Source organism: Epinephelus lanceolatus, chromosome 17 (genome assembly GCF_041903045.1).
Source record: "Epinephelus lanceolatus isolate andai-2023 chromosome 17, ASM4190304v1, whole genome shotgun sequence".
NCBI classification, from domain to species: Eukaryota; Metazoa; Chordata; class Actinopteri; order Perciformes; family Serranidae; genus Epinephelus; species Epinephelus lanceolatus.
The window spans coordinates 36926532-36947165 of NC_135750.1; the positions used below are offsets into that span (position 1 = coordinate 36926532).

The window sequence follows — 20634 nt, forward strand, 5'->3', positions numbered from 1 at the left end:
AATACAGTAATGTGTTGCTAAAAAACAACCTGTACTGTTTGTTTGTCTTGAACAGTCGTCTGCAGCTTGGTGGGAGTTTTGCCTCATTATCACACCATCTACCATCCTCTCCATGTCCCAATGACAAAATCAGCACATATACTACCTCATTTTAGAAATGTTGATATGATATGTATGAAACATGCAATTGTAACTTAATCGTGGTTTGCAGAAACAACAAGAACAACAATGCAAAGCTAACATTTTCTTCTGGTGACAAGGCGGCAATTTCACTGTGGCTTTGAACAACACTGTCCAGCAATATGTAAATCTTTTTGTTTTGATAGGACATGACTAGTAGGAGTGTGCAGGTTGTGTTACTTGTGTATAGGTGTAACATGCTCCAGGTCAGTAATTCTCATGAAGGGTTTGTGGAAGTAGTGCAGCTGCAGAATACAGGCCAGCAGGAAGAAGCCAGGGATCAGAATACTGCTGAAGAGTTCAGACAGAGCAAATGTTTCCAGACCGATCGCTGCCAGCCTGAGGATGACAGAGGAACACAATTACACCTTCATTACTTCAGTTTTAAACTCTTATTTTCATTCCTATCTTACTGTGCTTAGTTACCACACTCCAGATAGTGAAACTGCACACATTGCTCACAGAGCGGGAGGAACATGAGGTTAATAAGGACAAAAGGAAAATCTATTTTTACCCTGAGCACTGACAAGACAAAAAAAAAATATGGGTCAACAGGCCTAATTACTTTCATTTGCTTTGTAGTCATGCTTGAGGACATTTTGGGTCATGAGTAGTTTAAATAGTATTTTAGGCAGGGTAATTTTTAAACATTATAGAAGAAATTAATGACAGCAGAACCAGTCTACAGCTCGAAAGATAAACAGAGACATATTAATAGGATAGAGGAAAACACAAGACAGTCTCCGTCCATTGTACAAGAACGTACTGTTCTTCTGTGAAACCAGTAAAGTTCCTCCAGTATCCAGGGAAGTCTTCAAACTGGAAAGTGTAGATGGAGATGAGCACCAGCATAGTGTAGGCCACAACCAGCCACCAGAAGATCTTCAACAGACGCCTCCACAGAGAATAGTACACCTGGGAAAGAGGGGCAAGTCATTACTCAATACGAGAGATTTTTGGTTTTAATGTTTATTTTTGAAGACATATATAAAAGTGGGAATAACACCAACAGTTTGAAGAGGTGCCTGCGTGTTTAAAACAAAATTGTAACACACAAAGAAAATGGCAAAATATTTTCACTAACACAGAATTATGCTTATATACGTATCTGATAAGAGATCAAGCTGTACACTGAATCTTCTTTTAGAATGTGGATTGTGAACCTGACTCAGGTCTGTAGGTCTGTTCGTACCTGATAGAGACAGAGGCAGAGCAGGAACAGCAGCATGTAGATGATTTTGTATCCGACAAGTTTTCCAGCAAAGGAGACCATGATGAACATCCCTCCGCACACATAGATCCAGTATTTGGCATAACAGCTCATCACCATGCCTCCTAGAACTTTCAGCACTGATTCATTACCAGCTCCCTCTTCTGATGAGGAGAAAAGGACAGAGAGGGAGGAGAGGGGTGAGGGATGGGAAGCGGAGTTAGACGTTGATGTTAAAATGTAAAAGAAGAGTCATCAGGAAGGTATTGTATAGTAAGAAGGACTGTAAAACCGGCCACCCTGGTACAAGTGTTGCCTCCCACATGCCTCCCCAGCAAAAATAATTAGAGGCCGACATTACCGTCTTTAAGAGGCTGTGGTATGCTGATTCTTTAAGCTACAGTGTAAAAGTATTGGTATGTTGTGAAACTGGACACCCTTTGGAATCTTAGGTACCAACAATGTCGGCATAGCTTGTCAGGAAGGGGGCTAAATAAAGCTCCAAAGTTCAGCTTCATTTTGGTGATGGAACAACTGCCATGATCATTTTCAAAGGGGTCCTTGAACTCTCACTTCAACATAATTTGATAATATAATAAGCACCTAAAAAAAGTATGTATGTTATGCATGTGTGTTTTAGCCTAATGGAGAAGGGCTTCAGCAGAAGTTAATATTGTTCAATATTACTTTTATGTTCATAATATCAGTGTGAATATGTATCCAAATGTGTGTGTGTGTGTGTGTGTGTTAAAGATATCTGACCTCCTGTAGTGACTTCCTGTAGTGGTGTGACCATTTTCCTCTTCCTGCTGAAGTTTTCCTTCACTGACTGACGTACTAACAGCCAGAAGGTTAAAGTGTACAGGAGCTGGAGAGAGACAGATACAAAAAAAGAGAGAGAGAGAGATGGAAAAACACACAAAAACACAAAGAGCAAGAATTCATTTCACTGGATTTCTGAGAAGTTGAGAAATGCATCTCTAACCAGCAAAATGACCCATCCTGTCATATTCACACCAGTGCCCTTGTCTCTACTGCCTCTGTGTGTGTGTGTGTGTGTGTGTGTGTGTGTGTGTGTGTGTGTGGGTGTGTGAGACTCTCTTCTTGTCTTGTTAACCTGACCCCAGTCTACCCGCACACCAGCCTGCAATGGGCGCATCACCTCCCTCAGCTTACACACCCATCATTCATTATCTCATCATCCCTTGCAGTATTTCAACCAACTATCTTTCCCTCGTGACCTGGATTATCCCCCATCAACCTGTCTACCTGCTCGCTTGCCTGTTGTACCTGTGCAACTCAAGCCCAACCATGTCCTTCCAACCTTCCTGGTTGGTCTTTCCATTGACCCTCCTGCTCTCTGTCGACACAAACCATCTCATCTAATCTGGGTACCTTGCAATAAATCTGAAATTCATCTTTCTCATAGTTGTCTTCTGCGCTTGGGTCCACCTCTTGAGCTGGAATCCTAACACATCCCGTCACTCAGCTGTTCAAATCTATGCAACTTTTTAGGGCATATTTCACACATTCTTTAGAAGTGGGACAAATCATGTCTGAACAAAAACAACCTTAAAATGCTAACTTATCAACCAACGACTGATGATGAAATGATCTAAATGATATTTTGGTCTTCTTTCATTTTTTTTTTTTTACTTCTAAACTTGCTCTGTGCCAGAGAACAGCTTTGTCCCAGACAAAATTTCACAACTAAAAAATGGGTTAAAAGCCTTCAGAATCTAAAACTAAAAGTACACACTGATAACATCGGTGTAAAAATGTACTGTTATAATTACCTTTGTTTTATAATATACCTTTTTTTCTTTTGTTAAAATGTTAAGATGTTGCCTGAGTTTTTGTCAACTCCATCAAAATTCTACAAAAACATCATTTAATCAGGCATAAAAGGGGTTAGCTATATCCTGAGGACTCCTGTCTCATTTCCTGGTTTGAAAAAAGGCAGGAATGCTGCTCAAGTTCTGATCAACTTTCTATTTTTGACAAATTCATTAAATCATTTTGCTATTAGGTGTGTCTCTGGTCAACTCCGTAGTCCTTCTAAATCCAAACTAAATAAGAATTGTGGTTTAAAATGAGTATTTTGATTGGCATTAAAATAACTGTTCGCAACATTGACAAATTAAATAGCCACTATGACTGATGTGAAATTAATTAATATATAACTTTTTGCCAACTCTGTAAGGTCAGAGATATACTTGTTTTCAGCTATGCGTTTGCGTGCATGTGATGGCTGCCTCACATCATCTGCCTCTGTATGGAGCGTTAATTGTGCACGTCCCCTGAAATTATCACTTTTTTTGCTGTGATCCACGATGATCTCAAAATTAACAATACAGTAATCTCCTCGAGTGTTGCCGAGGTTATTGTTTACATCATGCAAATCTGGAAGTTCAATACAGTCTATGTTCTCTGGTGTGCCCTCTAGCGCAATCGTCCAGTAACACGCATAGTACATAGGCAAGTATGTGACGCATGACACAGCTGGTTCTATGCAAATGCATGGTTAAAACCAAGTATATCTCTGGCCTAAGATCTTACCTCTGACATCCATCATGTTAGCTTCTCGCGAAAAAATTAAATCATTGGGAGGTTGGCCAATTACAGGATTTAATGGTCAAGACTTTGATCTTAATATATTTTTCCAGCATAATTGAAGAGTAAAACTCAAAACCTGCAAAAACTAAACTGACAAATTACAGTGAGGGGGGAACAACACTTTGCATTATTGTTATTTTGCATTTTGCAGGGTATTTACTGAGGATGTAAGACCGCAGCTACAGGTAAGCTGATTGACATGAGCTGCAACAATATTAAACCTGATGCTGACCTGTTCATGTCAAGGACCAGAGCCCACAGGTATTTTCTGATCATGAGCTGAAAAATATTGTGCAGAATGTGTCACAACTTGCAACTATGCAACTTCAGTCACCCAGTATCTATTCTCTCGTCTCACCAAAGCTCCCAGTCGTAGACAGGGATACTGTGCTCGGTCCAGTCCCAGCTGTCTGAGGCTCATGGTGCCCACAGTGGTGGGCAGTTCAGGCTGTAACTCCATGGCCCAGACGTACTGCAGACAGCACAGAGCCAGGCCATAGAGCAGGATGAACGGAGAGCACAGTGTGGCTGCATGTCGTCTGCAAAAAGAGACAGCTATCTGAGTACAAGTCTAAACCCTGAAACATCACATCAGTGTGGGTTCAGTCATAAGGTAGCCTGTGAAATCTACACAAAATCACTTTAAAACAACATGTGTATTTGTTTAGCTTAACAAGAGCAAACACTGACCTAACACAATATCTGGATGAATCAATTAATACATTCACCAAGCACCAATTAAAACTATAACGTTTAAAGATAATCAGGTTGTTTATCAGACTCTTGATACATTGTGTCAGCACTGCAGGTACCTGGCACGCAGGATCCAGATGAGACAGGCCCACAGCAGCAGCACAAAGGTCAGCCAGCTGTGGTACGTAATGCTCCAAACCTAAACAAAATAGAAACAACACATGTCAAAATCATTATAAAGTGCTTTCAGTGTCCTCATCAAAATCCCTTAGTCACCATGGACATACAGGGACATAATGCAATTCTAAGGTTTTATTATAAATGACTCAGTCTCCTTCATGGTGTGCCTGAGTAGGTGCGTGTGTTTGAACTCTGCTCAAGCAGAGCTCATATGCACATATGCACACAGTGCTCAGGCACTCTCAGGGAGCACTACTCATCACTTGACAGTCTCACACTGTATAAGGGGCTGTACACATGCCACATTTTTGCACCCTCAAATTCATTGTTTCCAATGTAGATGTGCGGCAGGCGCGCTCAAATGTCGTGGTGCGCACACATTTCTGCCACGCTCTAAAAAGCTGGCACAGACAAGGTGCAGGAGTAGCACCCAGCGCCTGATTGCATTTTCCAGAAGATTAAAGATGCGGCATGTGTACCCCCCCGCCACGCCCGGTCTGCGAAACAAGAGCCCATTATGTTTTAGTAAAAAAGCATGTGTGTGGGAAGCACTGAGCTAGTCACTGGATAAATGAGACTTGGACTATACTGCACCAGGTATGTGAGAGTTCATAAATGGATGTTTTGATATAGTATTTAATTCATAAAGAATGGTTGCCTTTTTTGGATTCTTCGTTCACTGTGAAGGCATGTGAGAAAAGTTTTCTTCTTAAATTCACAGAGACTTGCAGTGAGTAATTGATATACAAATGGTCATTTTTGCAGATGAGGTATTCCTTTAACATGTCCACTCCATCGTAGTTAAATTTTCAGAAATGTAAAACATATCTATTAAACTGTACGCAGTTACCTTCAACAATGAATCACTTTTCTAACACAGCGTCCTCCGTATGTTCTTTAAATGCTAACTTTAGCAAAAACTATGAACATGTCCACCCTGTCATGAAGGCTTGGTGACAGGGTGGACATGTTCATAGTTTTTGCCACATTCTGATAACGTTATACATATTACAATAGTTATTACACACATATTATGACATGCTATAAATAGTGGGAGTGGGCTATATGGACTCTTTTGGTGATACTGGTATCAGCACCTATCAGCACCACCTTTTGATGATGATGATATTTTATAAACTTTTTTCCTATGTCATTAAAACAACAGACTGTGCTCAAAACAACGGCCATATCATGGATCAGATTTTGCAATCTATTATCAGATTTTATAGGTAAACAAATATTTTGTTGCAATGTCTTTTTTTTGTCCTCCCATTAACTAAAATATATTTCTGTGAATACATATCATGATGCTGTTTTGGTGTGCTTTATAGGTTCACAGTAACTATTAACATGAAGACACAAAGTGGCTGAAATCAGTCTCTGATCGTAACTATTCAAGTTTAGTTGTGTTCACTGAGTAGACTGAAATAGCAAAGTGTGCAACATTTATAAACTGACATCTCATGTCAGTTTATAAATGTATATTCTGATAATTACCATCATAGCTATGAGTGCACAGACATAGCTCTGCTGCATGACCACCTTTCCCAGCAAGAAAAATGGGCTCTCACTTTTTCGGGGTCCACTGGGGGCACTATCACCTGCCAAACACAACAATCATCACAGTATGCAGAACATCACATGAGAAAGAACCAACTGAGGAAGATCATCAAGAGATATGATGTGTTCTATATCATCATATCTGTGAGAAGTCATTTTTAACTAAGCTGTGATCTTGAGTGAATGGGTCACTTCTAGTAACCATAATCACCCTGAACTCTCTGTCACAAATGACTTCCTCCAAACTGTCAAATCTATTTGTAATCATCTAAAGCCTGAACAGATCTTCCACTATTGTACTGTTGTAATTACACATACACACTCTGTTTTAGCTACAAAGATGATTTCTAAAAAAAAAAAAATGGAGCATTTGATACCCAGATCTGGCTGACTCTCTCCAGCCAAAGTTCCTCCTCTGCTGCCCTCTGTGCCTATAGACAGGAGCATGAGCTAAAACAGAAGAGCATACACACACACTTTACACTTCTGAGATACACATCTGTACATATATACAGGCTTTGTAAATACAGTTTGATTAAAGAATGCAATATAACTCTTGATATATTTGTTCATACTTTAATTGTAGTTTCTTAAAATGGGAAAATTTGACTTACTGAAGTAGACATAGAGATATGAATTTTTACCTGTGTGTCATCTTCATAGTCCTCTTTCTGTTGGTTCCATGACTTTAACTCCACCATCTCCTCGTCTTCAGCTTTCTCCTGCTGCTGCTCCTTAACCTGCTGAACACAAATACAGCATCTGAGAAAAAATACATATTCAAACTGACAGCTTTTTCAGGAAAAAAAAATGCTACAATCACTATGCAGAAGGTTTGATTGGTTGCAGATTCATCATAGATTTTTCTGCTGTCATCACCGCTATTAAATGCACATCTGTTCCATTTAAAATATCAACAACAGCAGACTAAGCAGAAAACTGTATTTGGATTGACAGCTCACTGTAGACGAGTGCACAGAGTGTCAGAGATGCAAAAAGATCTTAAAATAGAAGAAAAGACCAAAAAAGAAAACAACATAAACATCTGTTATCAGGAATATTGTCAGTAATGTGAAAATGTTCTCTTACTACGGCTCTTACTGTATCTAAAACCTCATTTCTACCAAGTAGTCAGTTCAGTTCAGTTCAATTCAGTACAGATTGAAACACTTATTTATGCTTTTCAATTGTGAAAAGTTGTGGATGGTATCAATGGAACCGATCCGTACCGTCCCCATTTTTGGTCACCCCTCTTTTGGGGTACATGGCACACAGATCTGGCACTAAAAGGTGGAGCTAGAAACACTGGAATCCATTGATTGTCATTGGAGGACTGTCACTTTTGCTCAGGGCTGAGTTGTGGCTGGATTTGAAGGTTATGTAACCACTGGTTGAAGTTTTTCATACATTAATAAACTACAACTATGATATGAAAAATGACAGGATGTTCTGCTACCTATAGCAGCAGCTATAGACTTGGAAAAAATAATTTAAACCCCCTGCTGTTCAAAGGCTACTGCTGGCAGCTACCAGCAACTTTTTAAGTGGAAGATTTCCTTGCATGTTACTCAGTGCACAAGTGGACAACATGAATAAATCAATAGACCTATATATGTCAATATGACAACTCTGACCTTTCCACTGGGTTTTATTGTCGTTCTTGTATGACATATGCTTTAGTGATGATTGGATTTTTAAGCATTTAGAAAATATTTATGAATTTCAACCAGCATATATCCTAATCCTTACTTCCTGACTTTGTTCCACTGCGCTTCTCCAGCACTAAACCCCTGCTCTTCCCTGACAAGGACTCAATGCACTCAACCCGCTATTTTTAAATATCTTTTTTGTTCTGAAAATGTCAGCATGCAACCCCATTGTGTGGACATTAAATGAAGTATGGATGTTCCTCTGCTAAGCATTTGCGCCTCGCGTTTTTGCAGAAACACCCTCAACACCAAAAGCTGAAATTTTTTATCTCAGAGCACAAAAGCACCTTAAGTCAGTAGCGGTTTTTCCCCATTGTCCAATCATATAAATTGAGAGGTGGGCATTCTGTGGTGGGGATGACTGTGCCCAGTCCCCGAGTGCCCTCTGCCTGCTCATTTCAATGCAGATTGTAATGAACTATTTCATAGCAAAATAGCAGTTTAGCTTAAGACAGGTAATTCTATGATTACCTAACAACAACAAAAAAGACGCAGCAAGCTGCAAAACGTGCTCTGTCTGATCAGGGCCATACATGGAATTTTACCAGAATAGTTGACAATTGGCAAAAATTTGATGTAGATGAGGATGTGTGATCAGACAACAAGTAAAGAAGAGTAGGTGATGCTGGTTGTGACTCACTGAACACACCGATTCATAAAAAGCGCAACAGCTAACCATCCAGAAGAGAGTATCTACCGGCATGTTGCCATACATCAGTGCAATCTCTTCCATTATACAATTACAAATCCATCCTAACATCAAATGCCAACTTGTTTTTCTTTGTAATTTTACTGATTCTCTCTGCTACATTTACATTTCAGTTGCTACCAATGAAGAAGAAGTAGCAGGTACCTGGTAAGGTGTGCTATGACATCCTGTCTTGAGAACAGTTGCTATGGTAATGTAGAGGAGGAACAGTATCCCTGGGTTGACATAAACTGGCCAATCATGATTGGCATTAAGGTTAAGGTCATAGGGTGAGGAGCAGTTTCCTGGTAGGATGATGTCCTTTAGTCCAAAGAGTCTGTAGGAACACAGATACAGAAATAATTAGAGAAAGAGAGAGAAGTTGGGGATAAAAACAACAGGAGGTAGTTATTTAATGGCATGTTGAACAATTGCTGATTAATACAGCTGTGACCAGAGGCATGTGGGGCAGCTGGAACGTTAAAAGTCGGTGGGATTTATGGAGATGGAAATCATTAATGAGCAGCCAAACCTAATCTGCATTCCAAAGCAATGATCTGGGGGGAGAGTAATCGCAATCAGAATGAGAATCAGGTTTATATCAAGTTTATAAGTATAGAAATATCAACAAGCACACACACACACACACACACACACACACACACAGTGTGTGCTGACAGCTGGGTATACTGACAGAGACCTGGCAAGAGCCCTGCTGATGATAGATGAGAGAGAAACAGAGAGGGAGAGAGATCGTACGTAAAAGTGGAATGCTGCACTGCTCGCTCATCTTTCTGCAATTCAGCTGATCAGGATAGGTGACGTGACGAAGCATCGACTGCTACCTGCTAGCTAGTCATTCCACACATACCTCCTCTCACATTGCTCTGCACTCACACATTCACTTTCTGTTTTTTTTATCTTTGTCTCTAAACTCACTCACTATCTTATCTCCTTCTACTGTTTCTTTTCAGTTCACTTCCACAGATATTTCAAACACTGTAAGCTCACTATTAATAGATATTGATGATTTCCTGGGAGGAAGGAACATGAGCTTCGAACACTCTGTCTATTTTTTTTGTGCAGCTTCCCTCCATGCAATGTCAGCGCCACACAGAGAGAAAAAATAGCTGCACCTGGAGGAAAGAGGGACTTGACACTGATCAGGCACAGTAACTGTTGCTGTTTTTTTCCTTACTAGCGACACATGAGCATGGGCAGAAATATGTATCACTAGATTTGAATCACTCAACTTTAAAAAAAAAACTGAAAAAAATAGCATAATTTGATATTAATTTATTAGTTTAGAATTGAATTCTGTTAAATTGATATGGAAATGTACATTGGTGATTTTATTTAAAAAGGCACAGACTTAGCCTAAAGGATGCATTTCACGGTGTGTTCCATTTACCTCAGAGGTCAGAGGTCAGAGCTGGGAATGAGGTCACACCTGAGTTGTCCACATTCCAGTACAAGACACTGGAAAACCAGATGTTGTAAACAATACCAGTTCTAGCCAGATTAGCCATTGTTAGCAATACCAGTTGATAAGAATGCATTACGCCGTATTTGGCGCATTCAAACACTGTAGCAACATGTCCACATACAGAAGTTGGACAGAACAGTGTGTACGACGATTTCAATAAGACACATATAGCGTAGTTTTCACTATTGCTGATGTGCAGAGCAGCCATCTTGGATTTTGCAGTCGGGGTTGGTGACGTTCCGCCAACTTTCAGAGTCCTATATCTAACTTTAGGGGGCGTTCCATTTGAAATTTTCAACTAGGAACTTGAATTTTGACTTTCCGATACATATGGAATACACCATCAGAGATGATGAGGTTTGGAGCCTCGCTGGGAGGATATTTTAGTAACTGGACCTTTTTAAATTTTAATTTAAGACCCTTGATATCGTAGATACAGGGTGACCTATAGCACACCTGGTACAGTGTGCACACCACACAGGCTAAGTCCTCTCTCTCTCCCACCTTTCCTGTCTATCTATAGTCTCGCCACCAGACAATCAGAGATCTTTGCCTTCTGATAGTCTGGGGACACTCCTTTCTAAAGAAAACGGCCGACAACAAAGCAACGCCTCTTGCATTTTTGAAAAGGACATGCCTTCTTGGAAATGTGCACTCCCCTTTTTCTCGTCCGCAAGGAAACAAACACACAGAGAGCTTGAAAATGGATCCCGAGAGATTTAACTCCATTTTATCAAACATGTGCTCATCTGTGAAGAAAATATTTTTTCCAGCGGATGTCTTAGTTACAACATTATTGAGCTAACTGGAGTAGTTTCATGTCGTATCCGACAACGGGAGGCTTTTGACAGATGACGTCCTGATGTTAGCTTTGCTCAACCTGATCTCACAGAAATACGTGAAATGACCATGACCTCTTAACACCGCATTCCATGGTGGCAGCACGTAATGGGTTGAAATTACGTGCTGCCACCACGAAAACAATACCAATGTAAAGTCAGTTAGGATCCTCTCCCGTGGTGGACACACGGATTCCCTGATTCAATCACGTCACGTCAACCTCGTTTTCCTCAATGATACCTTTAACATTCCTGTATACACACAAAAACGCGGAAGTGTCCTTGATAACTCAACAATATGACAGGTTAATGTCAAGGCCATAAAATAAAATAAATGTATTTTCCCAGCTTTTGATAGCGTAGGGCTTTAAGAGCATTGTGCTGTGGGCGGATGGGGCGCATTCCACTACTGTTTTGTAGCTGCTGTCGGCCGTCTGTGGGCTTCATTCCATTTCAGATTGCCATCCGTCTGCCGTAACTGAATCCAGACGCCACTAATAAAAAAATAAATAAGAAGATAAAAATAAGGCTGAGCACGGAAGAACCAGAGAGGAAACACCATTACATGGAGCCGTCTGCCCCTGGCTACCCAGCCACCCTCCACTCCACCAGGGGAGAGTGGACCCCAAGCCAGCGCCAAATAAATATTTCCAAATATTTATTTGAAAACGAAACCATTCATACGGTCAATATAAAACATTTTGTTAGTAATAAAAAACAAATGTAATCTCAATGTGACCGCGCCAGCCGGCGGGACTGCGGCTGAACCACTTCCAATGTTCATTCATTCATTCATTCATTCATTCAATCGTGTGTTCAATGTGTGTGTGTGTGTGTGTGTGTGTGTGTGTCAGAGAGGAGTATCAATAAAAAAAAGTAATTATTTCGGTGTTTATTTCTTTCTTAAAATTCTTAAAATGCGTAATATAGCCAACAATATTATAGACCAAATGTTAATCTAATTATTATTGTAGAATGTATTTAGCAAATCACCACTCTCAACTGGAGACAGCAGCAAAAAAAAAAAAAAGGCATTATAAAAAGCCGACAAATCGTGTTAATTAATTGACGTGAGACATTGAAGAGTTTGTCCCCTATAGTCTGTAATTTTTTTATTTTTTTTTATCATAACTTCTCGGAAATTACTCAAAAGTAGAACATGCTAAAAGTAAATAGTACAATAATAGGCTAAATAGTATCTAAGCAATAATAAAGTGTCTAAACAATAATAAATATTATCTAAGTTATCTATTAGGCTACCATTCCACTCTGTAAATAGATTTTAAAATTTCAATATGATTTTAATATTATTTTTGCTTATTTCATTATTGTTATTATTGGTTTTACTTTTTAGTAGTATTGTATTGTCTGAGGATGACTCATTTTACTAACTATCTACAGTAAAAAAGAAAAAAACAAGCAAAGAAACAAACAAAACTCATTTTATACACGGGGCCTTCAAAGTGCTCTCTGAAACTACACCTGGCATGGCTTGTGTCCAAAAAACGAAAAAATCTAAACTTTGTCGTAGAGCTAAACCAAATACATCATTGGAAAGGTCTCAACCTGGAGAGTGACATATGTCAGTATGAAGATTCTACATGGCTCCTGCTTTCAGCCATTGACCTTTGAACCTTGACCTCAGTGCATGTTTGAGGGCTTATAACTCAGCAACTAAAGGGGGTACAGACATGGGACCAACTGTTATAGAGAGCTCTTGACCTCAGCTATCATGTGAGTGTAGTCAACAACTGAGGGTGAGGTCAGATATGGATAAAATATGGATAAAATTAATTTTCACCTTTTTAGAAATTACATATTTAAAATCTGATTACACAAATGTGTTTACCATCCCCTTAAAGTCCACAGTGTACTCTCAATTCAGTATTTACAACTTCCAAATCTGGGAAAAACACTTTTTATAAAACTACAATTCCCTGGGACCGCGCCATGCAGTTTGATACATATCAGCAACATAGTTGTAGTTCTTCTGATTTGCAAAGTAGGGCTCTAAATAGGGTTGTAAAAAAATATATCTACTGAATATATCTAATATCAAGTAAAGCCGAACTAGTTATTACACTCCACCTAGATGAACTATGGTAAGAAAAAGTAAAGATGTCAGCTAATTTTCGATATTTTAGCTAATACACTAGAAACGGCGTTTTTGGGACGGTAGGTTCGTTTGCGGCTTGTAAAATAGGGTTGTAAAAAGATAGATCTACTGAATAAATCTAGTATCTAGTATAGCCGAAGTAGTTATTAGCCTACACTGCACCTAGATGAACTATGTTAAGGAAAAAAGCAAGGATGTTGGCTAATCGTAGTTATTTTAGATAGTACTCTAAAAACTGTGTTTTTGGGACGGTAGGTTTTTTTGCGGCTTGTAAAACAGGGTCGTAAAAAGATACATCTACTGAATATATCAAATGTCTAGTAAAGCTGAACTAGTAATGACACTGCACCTAGATGAAATATGTTAAGAAAAAGTAGGCATGATGGTTCATTTCAGATATTTTAGCAAGTTCTCTAGAAACGGCGTTTTTGGGATTGAATATTTGAATAGGCTATAACAAATATCTAGAACAGCCAAACTATCACGTTATTATCATTATTATTATTATTGGTGGGAAATTATAACAGAGGAATATATTTGCCGTTTTAATATGAAGAACACTTCCGTGTTTTTGTGTGTATACAGGAATGTTAAAGATATCACTGAGGAAAACAAGGTTGACGTGACGTGATTGAATCAGGGAATCCGTGTGTCCACCACGGGAGAGGACCCTAATTGACTTTACATCGGCATTGTTTTCGTGGTGGCAGCACGTAATTTCAACCCATTACGTGCTGCCACCACGGAATGTGGTGTTAAGAGGTCATGGTCATTTCACGTACTATTTCTGTGAGATCAGGTTGGCTTTGCTGCTGCTGTTAGCTGTCCCTGTCAGCTGCAGCCACTGATGCTTTCTAGACATTGTGATTTCCCAAAACTGAATAAAATACCACACATAGCAACACAAAACTGCTTTGCTAGCTCAATCATGTTGTAACTAAGATATCCGCTGGAAAAAGTATTTTTTTCACGGACCGTTTAATGAGTTATTACCTATTACAGACACCGCTAACGGCTAAGAAATAGTAATGTTTGTTCAAACATTGTGTTTATAGACTTTACAAACATCGGATTAGTCTAAACAGTGATACAGAGATATGAAAAATGTGATATATACACATATATATATATATATATATATATATATATATATATACATATATATATATAGCTAACAGCTCTGCTGGTTTTCTATATTTGTATACAACAAGGCGATTCCCTCTATAGTCCAGCCGGACGGATGAGCCATGGCTTTGTAAAAAAAAAAGTTTCTTTTAGTTGGCGAGAATGTGTCGCTGCAAACGCGACAAACATCCACTAACTTTGACGGAGTTTTCTGCGAGCGCGGCTGAGCCATTTTGTACCGCTACACGTGTTTCTAGTGGGACTATGTTTACAAGCACAAGAGTTCAGCGAGCCACCGAAGGACCACCATGCAGATTTACTATTGGTTCTGCAACGTAGGGAGTTTTTTGAACTCTGAAATTGTATCCGCCCATCTAAACACAAAATCAGGGTGAAAGTCATCAGTCTTTAGTTAAGCAAAGCGTCTAAAGACTGACTTGTGAGTCTAGTCTATCTACAGCAACATCTAAGGAGTTCTCAGTGTTGTTCCCAGACTGGGCAGTTTACTGCAGAATCTGAAAATCCTGCTGTCTCTGATATTTTATTGGTTTTATTTTATTTAAGGTATTATTTAACAAATCAACCTCATGTCGTGTGTACTACCCGTCTCCTCACCTTGTATTGAAGGCTGAAACATTATTGATATCATCTAAATTCAAACATTACATGATATCATGTGCAGCATGCTGCCATCTTACCTGGCCCACAGACTGTGTGGGGGGAACAGGGCCTGGGCCAGCAGACTCTGGTACAAGTACAGACAAACCATGTGACCAGCTGTGAAGAAGCCCACCATCACACACAGAGCATTGAAACCCAGGTGACTGATGGGAAGGTGGCATGCCCACCACGTGCACACGCCGATGAAAAGCAGGAAGTAGATGGCTGAGAAGGCAGAGGGCAGTGTGATGCCTGCGAGGAAAATGCAGGAGAGGTCAGAGACAAACATTCAAGGTAAACATACACTCACATTTGTAGTTTTGTGCTAATATTAGTTTTGTTTGTCTGTTTCACTCCAATACATCTTACAGGCTTTGTAGTTTTTTGAGGTGTGAACAGAAAACAAAGCATTACACTTAGTTTCTCAACTGTCATAATGCAACTTTTACATCACCAACACAAACTTTGTCATTATTCTATTGTGCAGGTCTAGCAGAAATAATTCTGCGGACCTAAGTACTGTCAGATGCCTTAACTCAGACTAAATACAGTAGAGGTGACACATAATCAGACTAGAAATGGGTGTTTGCCATTAAAACGTGGCTGCTTCATACACATCTTTCCCTCAGCAGCACAGATGATCTGTACATTTAGCACAGTTTCAAGGTTGACACTCAAGATTACTGTCACCAATTCAGTATCTGACCAGATATCTCCTCATCTGTTCCTGAAATATGAAATTTAACGTTGGCCAGAAAAGTGTTTTTACAGAACATTATAATGTCACAGTTAAGTTGACCTTTGACCTTTTGGATATAAAATGTCATCACTTTATCATTGTATCCCATCAGACATTTGGATGAATTTTTGGCATAATTAGCATTAAAGTTCTTGAGTTATGACCGAAAACATGATTTGTGAAGTCACAGTGACCTTATCATTTGACCTATGGCCACCAAAAACGTATCATTTTATCGTTGAGTCCTAGTGGACATTTGTGCAAAATCTGGAGAAGATCCCTTAATGTTTTCTTAAGATGTCACCTTGCAACAGAATGCAACAGATGAGGTCACAGTGACCTTCGCCTTTGACTTTTGATCTCCAAAATGTAATTAGTTCATCCTTGACTCAAAGTGGCTGTTTGTGCCAAATTTGAAGAAATTCCCTAAAGGTGGTCTTGAGATATTGCATTCACAAGAATGAGATGGATGCAAGGTTACAGAGACCCTGACCTTTGACAGGCAAAATCTAATCTGTTCATCCTTGAGTCCAAGTGGATGTTTGAGCCAAATTTGAGAAAATTTCTTAAAAGGTATTATATTGTATACACAAGAACGAGGCAGACAAGGTCACAGTGACCTTAACCTTTGACCTATGACCACCAAGAACCTATCACTTCATCATTGAGTCCAAGTGGACATTTGTGCCACCTCTGGCCTGGCTTCGCTGGCTTGGAGGCACAAAAACAGTATTGAAAAAACTGCGAGAGCTGAAGCAGCAGCAGGCTGCTAGGGTAAAAAAAAAAAAAATCAAAGACACATTAAACTCCTTCAGTATGAGAGCACAGACAATAACGTCAGTGGCTTTCCTGTCAGACTGGCCACATATGACAGATTTTCTGGGTGTTTGTGTATACTTGTCATGTCAGAATGGTGCTCAGTGACAGTACATATGAATCAGTTTTAAACAACGATGATTTAAGATTAGCACCAAATACCAATGTCAGAACTCTTCTTCTTCAAATGTTGTGAAATAATGTGAAACCTGAGAAGGTAATTTTGTTACACAGATCCTACCAGCCAAAGCCAGTAGGCTGATGGCCAAGATTCTCCCCAGGTCCCGTAGAACTTTCCGGGCTGTGGCCTTCAGACGCTCGGCCAGCTGCTTGGCTTTGGTTGCTGTGGAAACCTCCTCATCAGGATCACCAGCTAATGACTTTTCTTCTTCATCTTCATCTCCTGATGCCTCTTTCTCCTCTTCTTCCTGCTCCTCATCATCTGTGTTTTCTTCTGTTGGATCATCGTCGAGCTAAAACGGGAAAAGGACAAAAATAAAGTTACAGTTATTAAAGTACAGTATAGTGATACATTAAATTACAATTATGTAGCTTTTCTGCAGATCCAGACAGTGCACGTGCTTTGACTGCACAAGAATGTGTTTCCATGTGGGCTGTGTGCATTAAACACCTTCAAGCTAGTAGTACCTCCTAACTGGTAGAACTCAGAAAAACTCTTAGGACTGAGTTAGTTTCTTAACTGAAAACTGCCATGTGATTATAATATTCAACAACTGAAACAAATGTTCTCATTGCAAAGGGCTGAATCTCACCTATCTCCATGTGTAAAATGTCAGAATGTGGAAAGGATATGACACAACTAAAAAGATATGATGCACAAGGCAACCATATGGTGAAAAACATTCTATAGGAAATTAGAAGCACATTTTAAGAACTTAATGAGACTTCACTTGGGCAATAGATTGGCATTGTTAAAACTGTAAGTGGGTTCATTAAACCTTGATAAGGAGGTGTTCTTGAACAGCAGAGAGAGGCACTTATTGAAAATAATTATAGTGGATCATCTCAGTTTACATTTGTCTGTGAGCTGCATGCTTCCAGTTTGTCCCTATGATGACAGGAGATGCTTCAGCACTTCTGCCACCTGCCTCCTGCTTTAGTATCCAGCAGCCTGCCTTTCAATCATCTTGCCCTGACCTACAATCACATTATGGGCTGCTGGCTGCCTTTCCTAGCCTGCAGCCTCCTGGTCCTCCTTCAAGGTGGTTCTACCAGTCTGTCTTGCTTTCTGGACAACCTGCAGGGTGGCACCGCCTACATTGCCAACCTCCGTTGCAGTATTACCTATGTTGCTGGCCCTCAGGTCGTTCTTAAAACCATCTCCACCCAACTGCCCAGCCTCTGGCCCATCTGCCAGAAATCTCCTGCTTTGCCTCCGTCTAGCTCTAAGCTATCTGCCTGAGGTATCCCGCTCTGCCTTCCAGGCTGTCCCACTTGAGATACCCATCTCTGTTCTTCAGTTCCCAGGCAACTTGTCCCTAAACCCCTCCTCCAGACCACACCCCCCACCTTGCTCAGTGTTCCTGAACGGTCTGGTGGGATGTCTATGGGGTGGTGAGGGGGTCCTGTCACAGTCTGTCCCTCTGCCCCTCCCCTCCAGCCACATTCTCTAATCCCAAGGCCCCTTCATTTCCATTTTCCATCCATCCACCAGATGCCCTCTGCCTTTCTGCAAGCCTACATATATACCTTCAAGAAATCACTGAACTTACCCTGCTCACTTTGTCTGCGTTTGGGTCAAATCCTGCATATCCTGAGTTGTGAAACTCTCTTACTGCAGGTCTTTTTTATAGACTTTTGAATACTCTTGATGTAAACAACAGATGATGATAATGATTACTGTCTTAAAAACCTTGATGAAAGTATGTAAGTAGATGCTATATTCATAGATTAGTTCACTTTTTGATTTAGCTGATCATTGAATGTTATGTGCCAGGTTAGCATGTTATGATTCCTCAACATCTGCACTCTCTTGGACCAAAACATATTTATCCAACACTACTCAAAGAGTTTATTACAATGGCTGCTTTTCCAACTTTGCAAATGTTTGCTGTGAGGTTCCACAAGGGAGCCGCCTCAGGCCTCTTCTCTGCTGTTTTTACAAATTTCCTTCCATTTACTTTGGATCCGTGGTTATGTGTGCTGACGATTGTACATTATGTACAAATGCTGAAAACAGTCATCTGTTTGCACGATTAAAGGCCACAAAGCAGTGGGCTCCAGTCCCTTTTTTTAATCTTGAAGCTTCGTTCTCCTCAATTTAAGAAGCACTTAATTCAGCTTCATGATGCTGGAGGACAGGCAGAGAAACCTCTTTCAGGTGTATATTATACTACTGTGCTGGTTCTAATGGTGATGTAACTGAGATCTGAGAATGAGGAGCTGGGGGAGGCACATGATTGGGTATGTAAAGAACATCTAGTGCCAAATTTATCCATATGCTTTTATTTTGCCTGGGAATAAATGCAAAAATGCCAAAAACATCTTAAAGGAAATTGGGCAAGTCTAGCTTGGTAAGAGGAGCTCAGGCCAGGAGTTGCAACAGTGCTAAAGTATCTCTGGGTATTGAAGGGAGGGGGGCAACAGGAGATCTGGTTTGGCATCGGCAGAGGTGGCCGACTGATAATCAGCAAGATCTGTTATGGTGTCAGCAAGGGATGACCAACTGGACTTCAGGCTGGTCACGATTTGACTGGACTGAAAGCTGGTTGCTAGTGGGATGAGGTGCGGACTAAAGTCTAGCAAGCAAGGGTGCAGACTGAAGGCAAATAGGCCAGGGGGCAGACTGAAGTGAATTTTTGGTCTCACCTCTAGCATTTTTCTTTATTGCAAATGGAAATGTTTACTATGTTTAAGTCTAAGAATGGAAAGTTTTATAGGGCCCCTACTCTTATACACACTGCTTATACTGCAGTACATGTCTTGTTTATGGGAGAGGGCAGCAGCCCAGGGGGGAAACTGTACACTGAACACAGACACAGATTGTATCACTTTTCTTTACTGCATGTTGTCACTCTTCAGCGTTAAAAATTACAGATGCAAGAAGACTAAGGCTATCAGGTTTCATCACATAATTACAACATAGGTCTGACGGAGCATAAAAATAGAAACCCCTCCTCCTAATTGTGCTGTTGCCCACAATTGTAGATACAAATGCACACAGAGTCTATCCCTGTACACACAGTATGAATAAGTACCAGCAAAACACTTAGGCTGATGATATGAAATGCAGTAACAGGTGGCACAGATCTCATGCAAAGGTCTCATGTTTCTTATTGCTGAGACAGGAATATCACAGGAACACATCGTCCTCCTACAAAACGTGACTTCACTGCTGTGTGTGAAAGTATTCAGTCAGACAAGGGTGAGTAGTGTGCTTGGGAAACCCTGATTATGACATATGATAAATCATTCAAGAGAGAATCCAAGAATTGATCATTCCTGTTACACATAATAGTTTACAGAAATGCTGTTCACTACAGAAAAAATATGAAGTTTATAAGCAGCTGTGTCTAGAATTGAAGCTCTAAAAACACACTGTCCACTATATCTCTATTACTGTGCAAAACTAACAGTGCAACATTTAGCAGCTTAAATGTCCAGTGTGTAAGATTTAGAGGGGACGGGGGGTTTGTTCAGGAGGCTTTTACCGGAAGCGTTATTATCCACAGAGGTCTCTTCCTCTCCAATACAAACAGACCAGGTGATTTAAACCAGTAGAAACTGGTAAAACACTGAAAATAGCAGTTTCACATTATAAAGCAGTATTTCTTCAGCGTTGTTTGGCATGTCAGAGACTGTCATTAGCCTAGCACCATCTAATCTGCGCTCACACGCTTCTTCTTACAACTTAAGATCCAGATGTTCGGGAGGTTTTTACCAAGAGCTGAATTATCCCCAGAGGTCTTTTCCTCTCCAAAACAAACTGATCCAGTGATTTAACCTGATAAAAACAATAAATAAAGCAGTTTCACTTAAAAAATCCACATTTTTCTG

The 20634-nt window shown here is 40.1% G+C and overlaps 1 protein-coding gene across 2 annotated transcripts in view; it reads right to left on the reverse strand.

Moving 5' to 3' along the window:
• Nucleotides 1-20634, reverse strand: part of piezo1 (piezo type mechanosensitive ion channel component 1 (Er blood group)) — a 120476-nt gene that overhangs the window by 42998 nt on the left and 56844 nt on the right. Inside the window, exons 5-16 of one of the 2 annotated variants that reach the window (XM_033612916.2) lie at nt 16859-17090; nt 15101-15314; nt 9002-9173; nt 7084-7179; nt 6817-6889; nt 6377-6480; nt 4819-4898; nt 4365-4545; nt 2153-2258; nt 1373-1554; nt 947-1095; nt 361-519 (exon numbers count right to left, since the gene is read on the reverse strand). In XM_033612916.2, coding sequence (XP_033468807.2) covers nt 361-519; nt 947-1095; nt 1373-1554; nt 2153-2258; nt 4365-4545; nt 4819-4898; nt 6377-6480; nt 6817-6889; nt 7084-7179; nt 9002-9173; nt 15101-15314; nt 16859-17090 — 1748 coding nt within the window. Of the gene's footprint in view, nt 1-360; nt 520-946; nt 1096-1372; nt 1555-2152; nt 2259-4364; nt 4546-4818; nt 4899-6376; nt 6481-6816; nt 6890-7083; nt 7183-9001; nt 9174-15100; nt 15315-16858; nt 17091-20634 lie in introns of both variants that reach the window. The other variant, XM_033612915.2, reaches the window with a different exon arrangement.